The sequence below is a fragment of the Sinocyclocheilus anshuiensis genome, unplaced genomic scaffold (assembly GCF_001515605.1).
Source record: "Sinocyclocheilus anshuiensis isolate Anshui unplaced genomic scaffold, SAMN03320099.WGS_v1.1 scaffold782, whole genome shotgun sequence".
Taxonomy (NCBI): Eukaryota; Metazoa; Chordata; class Actinopteri; order Cypriniformes; family Cyprinidae; genus Sinocyclocheilus; species Sinocyclocheilus anshuiensis.
This window is the reverse complement of record NW_015546111.1, coordinates 162,319-182,431: the sequence shown is the minus strand read 5'-3', so window position 1 is coordinate 182,431 and position 20,113 is coordinate 162,319. Positions and strand designations below refer to the sequence as shown.

The following is a 20,113-nucleotide window of genomic DNA, read 5'->3' as shown; positions in this document are numbered from 1 at the left end:
AAATACAAAGGTGGACATAGAGCTTCTAATAATAAAAGGCAGCAGTAGGAGTACAGATATAGTCAGTGAATATTATAGATATATGGACAATATGTACAAAGATAGTATTCAAATTTTTACAGATGGATCAAAGGATTTACAAACAGAGGCAACAGGATCAGAATCAGAATCAGAAACAGAATTAGCTTTATTCGCCAGGTGTGCAAACACACAAGGAATTTGTTGTGGTTTTTTAAGGTGCTCATGGTACATACATACACATCTGACATGAGAACAGAAAAAAAATAATAATAAGATGGGACAACGTTGTAATATGTAGTGATTCTGTATCTGCCCTCATGAGTATAAAGTCTGGGGTAACTATAAACCATCAGGAATTACTTTATGAGATTTTATTTTCAAACTCAAGAATAAGCAGGCAAGGGAAAAACATCACATACATGTGGGTGCCAGCGCATGTGGGCATCCAGGGAAATGAGAAAGTAGACAGACTGGCAAAAGAAGCAACAACAGAAGAACATGTTGACGTCAAAATTAAATTATCAAAATCAGAAAGGAAGAGTTTAGTGTGGAAAATTATTATGCAAAAATGGCAGCAGCAGTGGGATAATGATATAAAAGGGAAACATCTGTACATGATACAAAATATGATAGGTATGGAAAGTAAGAAGGGAAATAAAAGGAAGGAACAAGTAATAAAAAAATAGACTGAGGATTGGACATTGCAAGCTAAACACCCAACAGGACTTTGTGATGAATGTCAGGAGGTGGAATCAATTAATCACTTTCTTTATATCATGTAAGAAATATATACAAGAAAGGCAAGAGTTCAAGAATCAGCTACGGGAAATAGGTATAGTAGAGTATAATGTTAAAAATATAGTAACATATGGAAATAATGACCAAGGACGGAGATATTTGTTTAATTTTCTAAGGAGGACTGGACTGGAAGGACGAATTTAATTAAGATATAGTAAGTTAAAGTGAGACAGCACAAATGTTGTTATAAGTTTTTTACGCTGGTCTTTATTTGAGGATTTAATCTATGAGATGGAGTTCTTCAGATGAACTGAGGAGGGCAGCAATACGCCTTTGAAGCGTCTAAGCTGCCGCAAATCACACAAGAAGAAGAAGAAGAAGAAGTGAGACAGCAGATGGCAGTAATGCAACACTATGGATGCCAACTGCCGTAAAACTCCAATGAAGAAGAAGAATGCGTCAGAGGCGTTCCTGAGTCCGACTTTTATTTGTTTATTTGCCTGTTTTGACATTGTTAAAGCACGCGTTCTCTCTAAAAAATATAATTGTTCTTTTGACGCTATGGCGCTGCTGAGGGTGTTAAATAGAGTTTCTCCAAACAAGTGTTTCACACCAGCACGAGTAAGAATTGAACGTTGTCCATGCGCACTTAGATTTTGTGTATGTATTTACAATTTAGTTTCGAAATCTCATAAAATGCTGCCAATATAAAGTAATTTCTTTACCTGGACGTTTATGTAAATAAACCATATACAACATGTAAGGTTGTAACTTCAAGTGTGCATTTTAGAGAATTTAATTTTAAATAGCTTGTAAAGTGTTATATTTGGTTAAAATGATCTCTTTTAATTGTCATATGTGCACACTGTGCACTGAATGGGAAAATCGTGCCTTTCAAACTTGATTTTTCATTTGAGACGCATTGCATGAATTATACAGTAATTCTCTAGCTTAAGTAGCAATTGTTTACATTGGCATTGTCCTTATGACCTTTGACCCAGTTTCTATTTATAATTGCTACTATTTTTTTCCTGACTGAGTTCATGTATTAAAACAAAATGACCCTCTTTGCATCCTTTAACAGATGTTTGGAAATGGGACAAACACTTTATACCAGAGCGGTCCTCAAGCTAGATTCTTCCCACCTTCTGAAAGTGTTATGCTTCTCCCAGGAGCTTACAAAAACAAAGTGGCCTTCATCACTGGAGGAGGAACGGGACTCGGAAAAGCCATGACCACCACTTTGTCTTCACTGGGAGCAGAGTGCGTGATAGCCAGCAGGTTAGTTATCTTAAAATGTAATACTTTTTTAAAAAAGTATTAAGCAGCACAATTGTGTCCAACATTGATAGTAAGAAATGTTTCCTGAGCACCATATCAGCATATTAGAATGATTTCTGAAGGATCATATGACACTGAAGACTGCAGTGATTGCTGCTGAAAATTCAGCTTTGCCCTCACGGGAATAAATTACTTTTTAAAACGTGCAAATATAGAAACAGTTATTTTTGTTATACTATTATTGTTTTTACTGTAATTCTGATCAAATAAATGCATCCTGGTGAGCATAAGAGACTTCTTTCAAAAACATAAAAAAATCTTATTTTTACCTCAGACACATTTTCACTTTGTTTTATAGGTCTTTCAGTTCTTGAATAATTGCTAATGCACCCTAGAAGCAAAGCCAAAAGCTTAAATCAATTTGAATCTGAGTGATTATTTGTGTTAAGTCTTCTGTCGTCACATCATTTCCAGAAATCTTGATGTTTTGAAGAAAACAGCAGATGAAATCTCACAACAGACAGGAAACAAGGTACCTCTGCTTTAGTAAGTCTATGCAAACATTGTCATATTCTTACAGCAATTCAAATTCAGATTATGGTGAAGAACTTGTTTTCATCCTCCTAGAGTTTGATAAATGTGTTCATGTTTCAGGTCCATGCCGTCCAGTGTAATGTTAGAGACCCTGCTTCAGTGGAGGCTGCTGTTAACCAGCTTGTCAATGATGTCGGTCTGCCTGATGTAGGTTTAGGTCTCCATCTTAACAGCAGTGATGCAATAGATTCAGCCAAATACACAAAACTGTTTCTGATATGCACTGTCAACCCACAGGTGGTGATAAACAATGCTGCTGGAAACTTCATCTCTCCGTCAGAGAAGCTTTCCCCCAATGCCTGGAGAACCATCACTGACATAGTGCTGAACGGCACCGCGTATGTCACGCTAGACATCGGGAAACGCCTCATCAAAGCTGAGAAAGGTTATTATTATTTTTATAGAGATGTAGCTAAGTAGTTGTAGGGTAATTCAACTTTTAATTATGATAGAAAGATAGCTTACCGTTACAAACAGTAGAGCATAGCTCTAGCAATGCTGAGGTCATAGGTTTGATTGCCAGGGAATGCATGAACTGAAAAAAAATGTGTACCTGGAATGCAATTTAAGTCTCTTTCTGGATAAAAGCTTCTGCAAAATGCATAAATACATGGAACGGTTGTTAGATAGGTTGAATGGATGTGGTTGAGTTGGAGTACATAGCCACTAGAGGGCAGTAAGAGCAAAAAAAAAAGTCTTGCAGAGTACACAAGCCACTGATATTCTGCTGTGTTTGTCTTGGTGATTATTTAATAATTAACAGAATGCTTTGAATTTAACAGAAAGTTCTATCAATCACATCTCTGAAAATAATTTTGTGTTGTCCCTCGGTTTGTAAAAAAAAAAAGTGTGAAAATGCATGCCCTTGATATTGCTTTGAATTAATTGTTTAAAATGTACATCATTCCAAAAGTACAGCCAGACATTTACACAATTTTACATGCAAACATGGTAAACCATGATATTAAATCAGAAATGTATAACCAAAAGTCCATCCATCTAGAACTGTAGTCCCATTGCTAAAAGGACAATTTAGATCATTTTATTTTTTTGTACTGAAGAATTTATATTAGAACCAAAAGTCCAGTTGTACATTTCTGTTCTTAGACCCTAAGCAGTGGCCCTAAGCGTCCTGTCAATGCCAAACTTTTAAGTGCATTTTGTTTTTGAGTGACACATCAAAATTATTTTCTGTGGTGACTGGTCACAGATGATGTCAGTAGAGATAATTATTGAACCCCAGAACATTTCTTTATTTTTGCATTACTGTTCAAAATGTTTTTTTTTTCTTTTATTCAGCAAGTATGCATTAAATTGATCAAAAGTGAAAGCAAAGACACTGGTAATGTTACCAAATTTCTTTCAAATTAATGCTGTTCTTTTGAGCTTTCCATTCATCAAATAACCCTGAAATGATGTGTCACGATTTGCATAAAAGTATCAACAAATCTGCATATTAGAATAATTTCTGAAGAGTAATGTGTGCTGAAAATTCAGCTTTGCCATCACAGGAATAAATTACATTTTAAAATATATTAAAATGGGAAACAGTTGTCTTCAATTGTAATAATATTTCAAAATATTATTGTTTTTACTGTGATTTTGATCAAATAAATGCAGCCATGGAGTGCACAAGAGATGTGTGGTTGTGCAGATGATCCATGTTTTTCTTCTTTTGCCCATTGTCTTGATGCTTCTTCTGTAATGAGGTTGCCTATGGCTTCTTGCACATCCCATGAGCAATGCTTTTGGAAATGTGGCATAAAAAGTTGTCAAAATGTGGGATTTTGTTTTGGTAATCAAGCCTGTTTTTATAATAGGCTAATTTATGTGCGTTCATGCTGTTCTCTGCTCTCGTTGTTTTCTTTTAAGATAACAGCTTCTGGCTGTAACCAGTAAGCCACAGTGTAATCACTCCTCTGTAAATTAAGACATCATTAGTCTTAACGTACATTTACTTTTCAATGATAAGGTATGTGTGGGTACGATGACAACAAGCAAGATAAGATGATTCCGGTTCATTGCCTCAAACACCACGTTTGTGTGTTTGTGTGTGTGTGTGTGTGTGTGTGTGTGAGAATTAGCTGCTCAGATTCAGACATCCAACCTTTCACTTGATTATTTTGACCTCTTTCTGCTTCCTTGAACATTGTGATTACAGACTGTTCAATTACTCCACTAACTCGAAGTCCAAATATAATATATTACTGATAGTCTGACCTTCACGATACAGTGATCTTGTTGAATTTATTCACTTGAAGGTGCTGCGTTTCTGGCCATCACCACAATCTATGCTGAGAGTGGCTCAGGTTTTGTTGTGCCAAGTGCTGCTGCTAAAGCTGGAGTGGAGACGCTTTGCACGTATGTACTCTGTTACAATACAGACATGTTTTTAGGTCCAATTCTCCTGGCAGGCTGTGGTCTCCTTTGAGAATCAGGTCCTCCTGTCAAATGTCTTTCTAATATATTCTTGGGGAGCTGCATATATTATCACAATGAAGGTGCCGTGTGCTATGTTTCATTTACATTTTAATTGTAAGATGGGGATCTTGATCCCCTCTCCCCTCCCCTCAGTGTTAAATATGCCGAAAATACAACAGGGAGAGGTGAACACTACACTATCTAACTGAGGATTCAGATCAGTAGCTCATTAATAATATAATCTCTGCTGAAATGTTTAGTTCAATGACAGGATTTATATATATTATGTTAATACATTTATTTATATATGATGCTACATATACGTACATACATGCACACACGCACACACACACACACACACACTACTTTATATATAATATATAAAGTAGAATTTAATATTTGTATTATTTAGTAGTTATGTAGTAGTAGTTATGTATATTACTAATATTAAAAATGGTGAAGTTGTTATAGATGTTAAGATGATAATGTGAGTGATTAAATGAGAATCCTAACTTAATTCCAAAAAGTTGCTTATCTGAATCCATTGCCTTGCCTTTAATTAAAATAAATAAATAAACATTATATTAGTAGAACAAAGATTTGAATATTATTATATAAATATGAATATAGATATATCTTAAATATTCTATTATTATTATTGTCGTTATTATTTTTAGATCATAATGTGTTTTTTTTTTATCTGTCAAATTCTTACTAATATTAAAATTGATTTTGAATCTTTTTGTACTTCTTGGAATTTTCAATGTGTTTTCAGATTTTCGGGCCCTACAGTACTTGTATACCACATTTGCACCCTACAAAAATCTCTTTTGCTGAATTGAAAAGTGGCCACATAATTGCACTCTGATTTGAAGTGTGTTCTATACATTCTGTACATAAGATCACCAGAGCCTTAACAGCCCTTTGATTGCATTTTCCTTGGCCACTATGTTTGCTATTGCTTCCCCTGTGTGATAAACCTAATGGAAAAAAATCTGTCTCAGGAAGATAATTGCAGTAGAAGCCGTGTTGGCCATGTCTGAGAGATAGGATGACCAGATGTCCCCAAAAGGTGGGACAAATTTCAAATAAATCAGAGCATGTGTAAAAGATCTGACTGATTCCATCTACCCACAGGTCTCTGGCAGCAGAGTGGGGCAGATACGGCATGAGATTCAACATTATTCAACCAGGACCAATCAAAACCAAGGTAGTGTGCCTTTTTTTTTTTTTTTAAGTTGCTCTTCTCTGAACATGTTATCATACAACCCTAGGTGTGTTCAGAGAGAAGTTGTAAAGTCCAGTTTGTGAGTGAATCATGCTTTCTAGTCAGATCATTTCAGTGAAAACCAGTTTGAATGATTGGTTTACAAATCAGACTGATCCAGTTCTTGAGTTCAACTCTGAATCAATTCAGTTTGGATTATTTTCAATCTTTAAAGCTTTACTTTTTTAAAAGTTTATGAAATCCATCTGAAAAAGGTGCTTTACAGTGACTCCTCCGGTATCTTTCTGAAGGGTGCCTTCAGCAGACTGGATCCCACTGGTACGGTTGAGAAGTTGATGTTAGAGACTATAGCCGTGGGTCGTCTGGGAACTCCTGCAGAGATCGCCAACCTGGCCGCCTACCTCTGCAGCGATTATGCCAGCTGGGTATCAGGCACGGTGAGTTCGGTGACCTTGCGTGAAAAGTGCTTTGTCTCTCTGGGCGAGGGCTCACCTAGCATCATCCCCACAGGGCCTCTCCGTTTTCAGCCAAATGGAAACGGAGCCAAGGGCACACACTCCACCCCTCTTTCCCTCTCTGAGTATCAGAGGGAATTTTGTGAAGAATTAGAGAAAACAAATAGTGCTCTAGAGATCAATATGGAGTTATATGGTCCGGTGCATAACTGTAATGGCCCTATACTTATAAAGTTAAGGAGCCCTGAGAAGGGCAGCTAATATGTTTTTCACAGTGAAAGACAAATTTCCATCTCATATATCTCCTTTTTCCTCACAGATCATTCGAATGGATGGTGGTGAATATGTCTCCCTTGCTGGCGAGTTTAATGGCTTGAAAAAGGTGATTTTTTTTTCCCCCCTTTAAAGTCAATCAATTAGAAATTTACAATGGGGAGTTTTTATTACTTTATTTATTATGTGTTTACCTTGATTTTATTTGCTAGGTCACACAGGAGCAATGGGCCATTATGGAAGCAATGATCAGAAACACAAAAGGATCATAAACCTCTGAAACCGAAGTAACTCGGCACTAATGACAGTCCTAATCTCAGTCTCCCATTGTAGCACAGAGGATCAACTATTTTGAAATATTGTGTAATAGATTGTGTAAACTGTGTAAACTGAGACTTAAATTGTCCTGGCACATACAAATATCCGTCCAGTTACATGTTTATCACATTGAGGGCTATAATGAATTGTTGTGTGGAGTTTTTGAGCTGTGCTGAATATAGATATTGTGTACTTTTTGACCTGTCTGCCATTTCTGCCTTAACTATTCATTGTAACAATAGCAATTACATTCTGCATGCTATAAACATGTAGGTGACTTTTTTTTTAACCTACACACTGCCCCTGTACTCTGGGATAGATTCCAGCATTCCCACAATCCTAAGCAGTTTGGAGAATAGATGGGTGGATAGATGGTTACTGCCCGTTTTGATAAATCCCACAAAAACATGTTTTGAGATGTTATTGTGTTTAAAAGCATATAAAAACAATCAGCCTGATCTTTTATGGCAACAAGTGTTAGAAGTCTTACAGTAACTTTCAACAGCCTTATGATGTAATGATGAAGTAGATATGATATTTTGGTGTACATTAACTTGTTTCATGCTTAGAAATGCATTTTGTCGAAATTATATATATTCTGTAGAATAAATTCTGCCTTAATTCTTGCATTATTCTTGTTTAATTATCAATTTGAGGATAAAAAAAAATAAATAAAAAAGGGAAATAATTGATTTAATTGCTTTGTATTTCTGAAGTTTCTTTAATAATTGAAAGTGTTTTTAAAACAGCCTCCACTAAAAAATATATTCATTTCTTCATATTCATATTTTCTTTTTTTTCTCCCTGCTCTTTCTTCCTAGTGGTTTCCAATTCAGATTAAATTACTGCTTGTGGTGGAGCAAAAGCAGTCTTTTTAGACTTGGGCTCTTGATAGCATCTGAGAGTATATAACACAAAAAAGACATTTCTTGTTGACCTGCTCTTGTTAATGGTATATAGTGAATTATAATGCTTGTATAGTACAGATAATCACATATAAGTCTTACTCTTTGTTGAATGTGTGATGTTCAATTTTATGTATACACACTCACACACTACCGTTCAAAAGTTTGAGGTCAGTAAGAATTTTTTTTTTTAATAAAATAAAACAGTAATATTATGAAATTACTATTTAAAATATCTAATTTCCATTTGATTTGGTGATGCAGATTTGGTACTCCAGTAACGTTTCTATCAATGTTGAAAACAGTTGTGCTGCCTGTTATTTTTGTGATATATTTTTCAGGATTCTTTGATGAATAGAAAGTTCAAAAGAACAATTTATTTGAAATGGAAATCTTTTGTACCAGTGTAAATGTATTTACTGAATAAAATTATTAATTGCTTTAATAAAAACGTATAGACTTTTGAACGGTAGTGTAATCATTTAATATATTATGTAATAATAGATGTATTTAAATGTTTAATATGTAATTTAATATATTTGCTGGGCGAAGCCTGAGTCTTGACGGTTTTAGGCCTCAATATGTCCTTATAGTCATTAGTGCTAAATATCAGTTAGCCTTAATAGTGGCATTTTCAGGTCAAGCCTAAATCACTGGATATTACTGGCAGGGTGCTAAAATAGCTTATAAATTGGCATCGAAATTCTGGTATGAAAACAATTTTCTGGCTACAGCGCTTGAGGGGAAAAGGCATTTCTCTTAAATGCCATTCATCCTTGGTGTTCCGGTCCAAAGGTGTCTAATCGAAAATTCCACACAAAAATCTTGATATAGATATGAAAAAATGTGAAAATCAAATGCGTTTTCAATACGCTGCTATCCTAGTTGATTTAGTTTCATCAAGCTCTCAACGTTCCAGCTAAATAAACGGGTTTAGACAGAGTGTTTCTGTTTGTTCACAATGACACAAGTTTTATGTCTTGCTGTGTCCGCTTTGGGAAGGTCAACTGTTCAATTATAAGATAAGATCATGATCTGTTGAAACTTTAAATGGGAAGGAGAACTCTACTGAGTGTTGCTTTGTGCTTTTTGCTAGAACTCTCCAACCCCCGCTTTATGTTCACATACGGTTTCAAAACCAGTCATTCATTTTAAGAATGATTTTATTGACTGAGCAAAATAACATTTGCATGTTGTGATTGTTGTAACAAATCACACAATGAACTTCTTGAGATGTTCATCATTTACTCATATTGTTCCAAACTTGACTTACTTTCTTCTGCGGAACACACACACACACACACACACACACACACACACACAAAGATCTTTAGAAGAAACCTTCGACTGTTTTTATCCATACAATGAAAATCAATGGGGTCCAAAACAAATCAGCACTGGATCCCATTGACTTTCATTGTATGGGGGGAAAGATACTTTCCCACAGATGAAAGAAACTCATACATGTTTAGAATTAAAATTAGTCTGATTTTTAGAGACTGAGGGATTCATGACAAACAACTGGATGCAGGTAGTCATTCAATAAGTTTAATATTTTCGTACACAGTGTCTGTGGTGTTTAGCATAAAGGAGCATGTCATTTTTTACAGTGCAAAATCTAACATTAGAGACAGGACTGGGGCGATGAATTACATTCGGCATATGCTTGCAGTCAAAAATACCCCACTAGCAAGGCCTGCCGTCAGTTACAAACATGCATCGCAAAAGTAAATGCAGCCTTTTGGAGTTTTATACGCTGGATCCCACCAACAGCATTCTTTGAGGACATTATTGCTTTTGTCTATGATATTGTAAGATAAATCAGTATACTTACTGAATAGGTATTGGTGGATATTTTGGGTATTGAATTGAGATGGGGATATGGTAGCCTGTTGGGTTTCTTCTTTTGTTGAGGGAAATGTGTTCATGTATGCAGTGTAGGTTGTAAGTATTGTATGTGTGCCATTGTTAAAAAATCTGTACACTTAGAAACAGTATAGAAACAACAAATTGAAAAGTATGTGCCACTGGGTTGCCTTTCTAAGTGAAATTCATATTCAAAATGAAAGAACGTAAGAGGGTTCTAGCTACTTTACGCATCACAGGTGAGCTGAGGACGGGGTTCTGGGATGGTGTGAGTACAGACGGAGGCTTTCACATCTCCTCTGCGCACAACACCAGCGCTAACTCTGTTCTGTAGAGCTTGCCTCCGTCAGACAGAGCCATGATGGCGCTCTTATACGTCGGGATTTTGCTGACTTCTAGAACCTGTCAGAGATCAGAAGAATATCTTCAGTGATTCTTCAGAGCATCTGTCAATGTGGCATCAGAAATGTTCAGTTTTCATGAGTCTCAAAGGCTTTTTTCAGACATGCAGCAAATTTTTTTAAACCCAAACCGTATAAATATATTGAATAGCATACTGTTTTTACTTTACTACATTTATGAGGTGTGAACAAACCCTTGGTCCCAAATGGCCTGAACAGTTGGTGTCAGTAATTTTTTTTTTCTTTCTGAGAAATTAATACTTTTATTCAGCAAGGATGCATTCAATTGATTAAAAGTGACAGAAGTCTTTTGTAACATTATAAATGGCTTTACTATTTCGCATAAATACTGTTCTTTGAACATTATTAATCAAAGAAAAAATGTATCATGGTTTCCACAAAAACATTAAGCAGCACAACAGTTTCAACATTGATAATAAGAAGAAATGTTTCTCGAGCACCAAATCAATGGATGTAGAAGGATCTTTTTTTTTTTACATTTCTAATAATATTTCCACAATATTACAGTTTTTACCGTAATTTTAATCAAATAAATGCCACCTTGGTGAGCATAAGAGATTAAAAAAAAAAAAAACTAAAATATCTTACTGACCCCAAACTTCTGAATGAAAGTGTAGATAGTTATTTTATTTTTTATTTATTCTTTTGGACAAAACTACCCCTTAAAAGTACATTCCAGGTTCAGGCTCTGTTGTTTCCCACAGAAAATGGAGGGGAGTGGGGAGGGGCCTTTTCATTCTAGAGAACATCTGATTAGACAAAAATCTATGTAGTGCAGGATGAGTCATCAATATTGTTGGTCCATTTTCCCGGCTGAGAAAAATGACATTTTAAAGTTGAAAATTGTGGACTAGCATAGAGATGACCTCATAAAAAAAAAAATAATTGGATTGCTAAAACATGATGAGTTATGAGGTCATCTCTATGCTAGTCCACAATTTTCAACTTTAAAATGTCATTTTTCTCAGCCGGGAAAATGGACCAACAATATTGATGACTCATCCTGCACTACATAGATTTTTGTCTAATCAGATGTTCTCTAGAATGAAAAGGCCCCTCCCCCATTCACAGCTAGCAAGTTGCTAATCATGGCTCAGCTGTGATCTAACTGAAGCCAACTAGTTATTTAAAAAAAATGGGCCCTGCCAAAACTTCCTGTTTTAATAGGACATTTGTTGGCACAAGAAAGACAACTGCACTTCATGGAATCTTCAAAGCTTGTAGAATGCTTTGCCCCACAGACCATAGTAAGTGCTTTTCTATATGTGTTAATTTTTTTTTTTTTTCTACAGTCTGAGGGACTTAAAATGTCATCTGTGGTAATCTACAGATTTCTAGCTGAAATTGTACTGATCCCAGACAATTCCCTTTTTTTAGTAATGATAGTTTTAGTATGACAGTAGTTTCTTCCTTTACATCAAGTTTTTCTGTCTTCTAAAGCTGAACATTTGCATGCATCAGCAGGAGATTAGATTTCTCACTAGTATTATAATTTATGAGTCTGCTTCAGGAAAATAGTTTGTGCTCATCGTGGGCTTCAACTGAGAGTCAGAATACATCAACAGATCTCAGAAAATGAAAGCATGAAACCTCCGATCAGCTGGGTTTTTTTTTTAGATGCGTACCTTGTTGTTTTTCTCACAAAGGTCTTTAAGGAGGGCGTCAAGTTCATTTTCGTCCATGTAACCGTTCCTGTCCTGGGAGAGGTGGAGAGCATAGTGAACATTAACGAGCACAGATGTGTGACAGCCACTGAGGAAACTCAGCGTCATGCCACTTTACTATCATTTCCTGTATTCTCTATTCAGACATTAGGGACGCCTCATGCAATGTTCTCTAGGGAGAGATTGGAAATCAGGGCATTAAGGATCGGTTTTGCACACAGAGTCAATGCAATGACATGCTGGGTCTCTAGGTGCTCATTTGGTGCTCTGAAGAAATAACAGCCAGAGAAAGTGGGCCTGTAACATCCGTTAGATAGCTTGAGACATTTAGACATGCTCCTGAAAAGGCAGTGTACTTGCTATATGTATTGGCTTTGGTTTAAAAGAAAAGTTCACCCTCAAATTTTTTTAAAACCCCTTTTTTATTCACCACCATGCCCTACCAAATCCTTATTTTTTTTAATCATTTTAATTTTTTATATTTTATATACTTATATTTGTAAACACAAAAGTAGATTTTATTTGATTTGACTTTAAAATATTGGAATATTATTTTATTGGAATTTTATTTTATTTTACATTGCACAGTTCTTGGTCATAAAATAACAGTTCACAGCAACCTGGGGCTGCATAGATGCTGCAGAACAAATTGTCACGCATTGTAACATTTTATTATATACTTATATAATGTTTTGAAGGTAAAAATAACAGATTTTGAGTGAACTATTAACTACTGCATCCATTCTGCATCAAAAATAAACTTCATTATGACTTTTCAGGAGGCATTAAAGCAGTAAATTAGGAATAAGCCTGCATGTCAAGTCTAGCTTTAAGCACATGCTGCCGCATCAGCACTCTGTGTTTTCTAATAGCCCAAAAGCGGGTATGTTTGCGTTTGAGCCGGTCTCCATGCGAGTTCGCAACCCGAACCTGCCAATCAATAAAGATCAGGGGTGCTGTCATCAGCAGTGAGGAATTTGCCCTATTCAGGGACACAGTAATACATTACAATGGAGCCAGGGCCAAAAGATTCAATGGTGTTGGAAGTGATATCCAGATTGAAAGAGACTATTTTTGCATACTAATGGCTGCTTTCCGCGGGTCTTATACAATTGGAGACACTTTGGCTGATCTATGCATGCTTGGTTATAAAATCAGCCAGTATTAAGTTTAGGCTTGAGGTATTTTAAGGCTGTCGGGCACAGAGGATCTTTATTATTAAATGATATGAAGGAGTGATTGATCAATGCAAGAGACTTACCTGATCATATAACTCAAAAATCTTGTTGAACTCTTTTCTGGCCATTTTTACCCCCTGAAGAAAAGATATGTTCAGTTGTAGGTAGTTAAGGGTTAATCCAATCCATTTATGGGTTAATTCCTAATGCTGACATACCTGAAATTTTAGTAGAAAATTCTCCTGGTCCGGTAACAGCCTGTTTAAAAAATAAGAGATGTTTGAAATTGTTTGAAGTTAATAGGCAGCGATAAATATTCATAATGAATTTCCAAGCTGACTAACCGTGCCATTTCTGACAGACATAATTTCCCATCTTTATTTGAATCGAAAATTTTCAGCTGTAAAAAAAAAAGAAAAAAACAATATTTATTCCCTCAAAATGGGAAGTTCTCCAAGGTGACACAAAATACACATTTTTGACGGGCTGTGCAGTTCACCCCGAACTTACCGTAGTCAGTGTGTACTCCTCTAATTTCTTCTCATCATATGGTTTTTTAGCCCTCTGAAGCAGGTCTTTCAAAAAATTCTGAAAAGCATTAGATTGGATTACACGGAGTCATTAAGTAAGATTACTTTTTACAAATGTATTACTTTTGAGGATGCATTAAATAGATTTTGTACAATAACTTATAAACCTTTAATGACAGAAATACTGTGAGATACGAGGTTGTTAATTGATGCTATACACTTCTATTGAAGATATCAGCATGCATTATTTTAACTTATTTTCTAAATAATTGTGCAACAAAATTCCTGGTGAAAAACCCATGATTCTGCAGAGAAATCTCCACCAATCAGAGAAACACAACACATAAATTGCACTTCTGTGAAGCACTGCAAGTGATCAGTTTCTCTACACACTCGGCTACCTAAATATTTGTATGCATAATATGCATATTTTGCAATAAATGTAAATGTTCTCTGTCATTTTTAATTTGATTGTCATTTGCAATGCTTCATGGGATTGTAGTTATTTTCCTCTTTAAATCCTTGTACTTTTTGTCTTTTAGTCTGATTTCCAAATGTTAATGTTGTGATTCACCTTGCAGCGAAATTAGTTAGGCCTTTTAGGCTTATAACTATGAAACAAAGACTTTTTAAAATCCCTATGGGAAAAATTCATGAGAAAAATACTTCCATAACCAAGGCTGCTAAAAAAGTGAGCAGGCACTGTTGCACTTGATTATAGAATAGAACCTGTTTTGACCAATCAGCATCCATGACCGGAACTATCCATATTATGTTTATAGTGCTGCTGTCTCCAAAATGCAACATCCATATTTCACAAGAGCTCTCAGAATTAGCTTTTCCTGCCGAAGGTCCATTAGTGGGTCCAAAAGCAGTCCAGTGTTGACAGATTGCACTCATCAAATCACTGACTGTAAATCTGGCAGCTGTTCAAAGAAACCTCTCCCTATTTTAATTTAAATGCATAAATCCTCAGTGCTTACTTTACACAAGCTCCTTTTAGGGGTGCATGTGGTTATAAGTGTTGGGCCCAAAATCAAATCTTTTGTTCAGTTTGTTGTCGTACCCTCCAGTCCACATGCTAGAGAAAGACCTAGAGCACTGCTGACTTCTTGAGAAGGAAACTCCAGAGCAGGTTCCAGTATGCCTTAAATAACAAACTTAACTTAAACTTAAGGAATAGTTCACCAAAAAAAATGTAAATGAGTTTGTTTCTCCATTGGAACAGATTTGGTTAAATTTAGCTTTACATCACTTGCTCACCAATGGATCCTTTGCAGCTAATGGGTGCCATCAGAATGAGAGTTCAAACTGCTGATAAAAACATCACAATAATCCACAAGTAATCCACACGACTCCCATCCATCAATTAATGTCTAAAACTGTGTTTGTTAGAAAAAACTCCATCATTAAAGGACATCATTGACTTCCATAGTAGGAAAAAAAAATACTATGGAAGTCAATGGCAACCACCAACTGTTTGATAACCAGCAATCTTCAAAATATCTTCTTTTGTGTTCAACATAAGAAAGCAACTCATACAAGTTTGGAACGACATGAGGGTGAGTAAATGATGACAGAATTTTCATTTTTGGGTGAAATATCCCTTTAAGGTTTTTGAATTTTAAACTGTCACTTCTGGCCAAAATACCAATCCATAATAACGCTTCCTCCAGTGAAAAAGTCCATCCCTGTTGTCCTCTCATATCAAAATCCACCAACATTTTTGTTTAGAACTGTTTTGGACTAGTTTTGCTTGTTAACGGTGCTTCATCTGTGCATATTTCTCACCCAATTTAGACAAGATGACCTTTTCACTGGAGAAAGCAGTATTATGATTTTAGCTGGACGCAACAGTTAAAAGTTAAAATATCTTGATGGATTTATTGCAAACACAGCTTTTCATTTTACAAGATGTTAACTGATGGAGTGAAGTCATGTGGATTACTTTTTTTTAATTTTTATCAGCTGTTTGGACTCGGTGAGAAGACTGTCATTCTCTCTGCAGAGGATCCATTGGTGAACAAGTAATGTAAAGCTACATTTCTCCAAATCTGTTCCAGTGGAGAAAAAAAAACTCATCTACATCTTGGGTGGTCATTTTTTGGTGAACTCTTCCTTTAAGTAACTGGATACTTCATGAATTTTATCCAAGCATATGTGAACAGATTATGAACTCCAAAAATGAATCACCGCAAAGCATTTTTACACATTAAGACTGCAGTACACTTATTTTGCTTTATTGCATTTTTTGATAACATGGTTTTGCTGAGGTCAAACTGACCTCTAAGAGAACCAGAAATGTTACTGTAGTCACATTTCTGAAAAGTACATGTTGACTTGGTTGTAAAATACAGAGTTAAAGCTGTAGTGTGTCGGTTAAGTCAGAGCAACATACATATTTGAAGGGAAAATAACAGGTTTAAAATTACTATTATTATTTTTACACCTACAGCATTGGGGTCTCTGGGTCCCACATAAGGAGCATAAAAAGTCAATCTCAGCAGACCATAAACGTTAAGTTACTCAACAAAGAAGGCTGCTCACTGAGCTCACATCTTTTGAAAGGTTAAAAGATTGTTTCTTACCTTGAGTTCGTCAGCTTCGATGTATCCACTGTGATCAGCATCATAATTTCTCCAAGCCTGGTGGAAAAATTAATAAATTTAACCATTGGAATTGTTACAGAAAGCTGACACTGATCTTCAGAATTTACATTTACATTTTTTAAACGTCTTTAAGTTATTCAACATGCTTTTTTGAAAGAAATCTCTTATGCTCACCGAGGCTGCATTTATTTGATGAAAAATACAGTAGCTAAATACAGTAATATTGTGAAATATTATTACAATTTAACCTAACGGTTTTCTATTTTAAAATGTTGTTTATTCCTGTGATGGCAAAGCTTAATTTTTAGCATCATTACTCCAGTCCTCAGTGTCATATGATCCTTCAGAAATCATTCTAATATGCTGATTTAGTGCTGTAATCACTGTAATTGTATACTTCAAACACATGCAGTGCAGTGGTATTATCTATTCTAGTTTGTTTAAACTGTGTACATTTCAGACTCACCTCCATAAATTCTGCACAGGATTTCAGCTGTTGTCTGAAAAATAGCAAGAAGTTTTCCTCTGTAGGTAGTATTTGAACCAGCTGTGAAAGATGTACAGACAAAGATCAGATCAACAAAATGTATGCACTTTTTGATTAATGTAATGCGCATAAATTCTTATGGGAAAGACAAGTTGGCTGTCAGCTATGAAGGGATGTCAGTTTATGAGGTGTCAAATGCTGCTGGATCTGAGAATATCACAATAAGTGATAGCATTTCTGAAATGATGCTCCCAGAGAGCCGCTGACAGCTGCACTGATTGCTGAAAATCCACACGCTTTCACTGCTCTGAATGGGTCTGAATAGCTCACAGTACTTTTTTTTGGGTGAAAGCATTTCATAAATGAACAAGCATCTTTGTTCTCGGGTAAAACAACACAACCGTATGAGCTAAACGCATGTCAAACCTTTTTAATTTTGGAGTCTAAACACTGCAGTTTGTGCCAGGCATTTGGACAGTCAGAAAATCTCACTATATAATTTAAATAAAAACATGTATATATATTACTTTAATACCCTAGCATAGGGTTTTAGCTTTCTTACCTCAATGATACCTATTTTTCCATCAGCATTTTGCTCATATTTCTCCACAAAGGCCTTCATCTTGTCTGTTAGCTCCTGGGAAAAAAATACAAATTTAATAAACATGCATTCTAAAGAATACATTCTGTAACTCTTAACAAAAAATACAGTTTGTTGAAGACTTCAGTGGCTATAATCAAGCTTCCGGCTGTTACAATCCATTTCTTCTTCCTTCTAAAAGCCATTGATGTGTAAGAACAAATACGCACAGACAGATGGGATGTGCTGCTATCTTCAGCCCTCATTGCACAATGCTGATTGTGTTTTCATACTGCTTTTGATGCAGATGAGAGGAGTTCTCATTCCTCAAAAAAATCTGCCCATCTTGGCATAGGACACAGAGCGGTGACTGTGCAAAAATCACTCAAATGTGAAACACCTCAGTTCATTCACGTGATGGGGTAATGGTTTTGATGACAGTTAGGCCCCAGACTCCAGAGTTTGCTACATCCTCTAAAATGCAACCCACCAAGTTCTCGAAACTTTCGCCTGTTTACCAAGAGTTATTTGTCTTACTACAGGTTCAATGACAATCAATAGCTTTGCTGAGACAAATGAAGGCATATCCTCAGACAGTCGCCTCTGAGAGGGCATTGCAGTGGTGTAGGGCAGACTTCTAAATTGAGTATACTGGAATAAAATGTTTCCAATGTGCTTTAGCATTACATACAGATGATGTGGGTCATTAAATAAAAAAAAATTTGAAATATGTATTCATTATATTTTGTTGTATATATATATATATATATATATATATATATATATATATTAATATTAAAATTCTTCTAGCTTATAATTAAATTATACATTTAAAAATATATATATTTAATTTTGACATTTGTATATTTGTATACAGTCATTTCCTTCAACCCAAAATACCAAATACGGGCAAAACACCTGTAAAAAAAATGTATATGTTGTAAAGTGGGTATAACCCCCCTTAAAATAATCACATTTTGTTTCTTTGCAGCCTGAAATGTAGACGGACACAGTTTTTTGTTCTCAATGTGCCATTGAGAAGGTGATTAGCTACAGCTGATTGAGTTTATAAGTCCATTTTTAGGAGGGGGGGATCCTTTTTCCCCAAATCAGTGTTTCTGTGGGGGTTTTGTTTTTTGTTTTTTTCTGACATGTTGGTCTTATATCTTTCACTTGGATGTTAAGTTGCACTGAGTAAATACAGCTGAATAAAACAAAAACTGTCTTCATTTCAGGCTGCAAAGCAATAAACTCCCTTCTGTTTAATACACAGAGGATTCTGTGTGATTGGTTGAAAAGGCAATTGATCAAAACTATTTAATCCAAATATGCCTGCTTTAGCTGACATAACAGTGAGGGAGGGATAAAATCAAAACAATTTAAAGGAACTGACGAAAAATTAAAATGAAATTTAGCTTAGTTTAGGTCGAACTGCCCTCTTTCAGATAATGATGAACAGAGTAAGTTTGCGATTTTAGTTATGATTGGTAGTAATAAAAAATGTTTGTCTCACAGATACTAAAATGTGTGAATTAATTTCAATCATGTATTAGTTTCATACTGAGTAATGCTGTTGATTTGTTCAGTGTTTGTCAGCTTCCAGGATGCATATGAATAAATTATGCGGTTACTGATCAAGGATTATTGTTTTGCTGCTTGCTGACTTTATGCTGATGTTGTTGTTTTTGTCATCTCATGTTAGCTATTTGATGGGTCTTTTTACTCATTTGATGTTTGTAGATTGTCACCATTATTAGGGTTTGTGTGTTCAGATCCATGTACATCTATGAAGGCATTTTCAGTCTGCCTTCTTCAAAAGTATTAGGCAAACAGATCTGAAGTATGGTGAGCACAGATTTAATCTTGTACATGAAACCTGGACACATGCACTGTCTAGAAGTCTTAAAGTCTGAATAAATTAAATTGCTATATGCAGAGGCCCGTGAGAGACATTTAGGGGGCAGTAAAGCACAGCACAATATCATTAGAGGTGTGAAATGACCTAGTGGCTGCTTTTCCTCAGTGCTGTCACAGTCCATCACCTCCTTTTTATGCCTAATAGGGCTGTAACTCAATGACATGGGAATCTCAATAAAGTACATCCACTGGACACCACCTCAGGAACAACATGGAGGACAAGAAAGTCACTGCTTTACAATGTCAGATCAGCTGTACACCTTGGATCTTGCAGTTATAACGTAAAGATGGTGTGATTGTAGAGGTTTATTATCAGTGCTGGTAACCTGACGGTAGTGCCGCTCGTCGGGGGAGGCAGGGGAGGCACAGCTTCCCCATAATTTTGAGGTGAAAATGGGAGGAGGACGATTTAATGTTAATAAAATTCACAATTCATTTCAGTTAATGTCTCAGAATGTGTATTTTTTGTATGTAATTTCACAGTTGTAATACCATAACGTGAAAGCGCCGCTTTTCTATCGCGAATGTGCCGAATCTGCTGATGTAATTACAACCGCTAATGATAGAGAAGGAGAGGGGGAGGCTGGGGGAGAGATGAGCTCTCGTGCCTCCGTTGGTAAAAAAAA

General features: G+C 35.8%; 2 protein-coding genes across 3 annotated transcripts in view; one reads left to right on the top strand and one right to left on the bottom strand.

The window, feature by feature from the left end:
* Positions 1-915: 915 nt before the first annotated feature.
* LOC107700707 (2,4-dienoyl-CoA reductase, mitochondrial-like) lies at positions 916-7,994 on the top strand. 2 transcript variants are annotated; one of them, XM_016502450.1, is made up of 11 exons: positions 916-983; positions 1,143-1,419; positions 1,844-2,040; positions 2,515-2,572; positions 2,695-2,781; positions 2,872-3,019; positions 4,896-4,995; positions 6,193-6,265; positions 6,574-6,720; positions 7,058-7,120; positions 7,224-7,994. In XM_016502450.1, the coding sequence occupies exons 2-11, from the start codon at positions 1,174-1,176 to the stop codon at positions 7,281-7,283; spliced, it is 1,179 nt and encodes a 392-aa protein (XP_016357936.1). In that variant the 5' UTR covers positions 916-983; positions 1,143-1,173; the 3' UTR covers positions 7,284-7,994. The 2 variants fall into 2 exon arrangements, with proteins under 2 accessions (XP_016357936.1, XP_016357937.1); XM_016502451.1 differs by having other exon boundaries at positions 1,143-1,380; positions 7,224-7,993.
* A 1,846-nt stretch (positions 7,995-9,840) lies between these two features.
* LOC107700706 (calbindin-like) overlaps positions 9,841-20,113 on the bottom strand; it is a 24,422-nt gene continuing 14,149 nt past the window's right edge. Inside the window, exons 3-11 of the mRNA XM_016502449.1 lie at positions 17,553-17,627; positions 16,970-17,050; positions 16,483-16,539; positions 13,875-13,952; positions 13,709-13,764; positions 13,583-13,622; positions 13,448-13,501; positions 12,148-12,219; positions 9,841-10,502 (exon numbers count right to left, since the gene is read on the bottom strand). Of these exons, the coding sequence (XP_016357935.1) occupies positions 10,389-10,502; positions 12,148-12,219; positions 13,448-13,501; positions 13,583-13,622; positions 13,709-13,764; positions 13,875-13,952; positions 16,483-16,539; positions 16,970-17,050; positions 17,553-17,627 (627 nt within the window). The 3' untranslated portion in view covers positions 9,841-10,388. The remainder of the gene's footprint in view (positions 10,503-12,147; positions 12,220-13,447; positions 13,502-13,582; positions 13,623-13,708; positions 13,765-13,874; positions 13,953-16,482; positions 16,540-16,969; positions 17,051-17,552; positions 17,628-20,113) is intronic.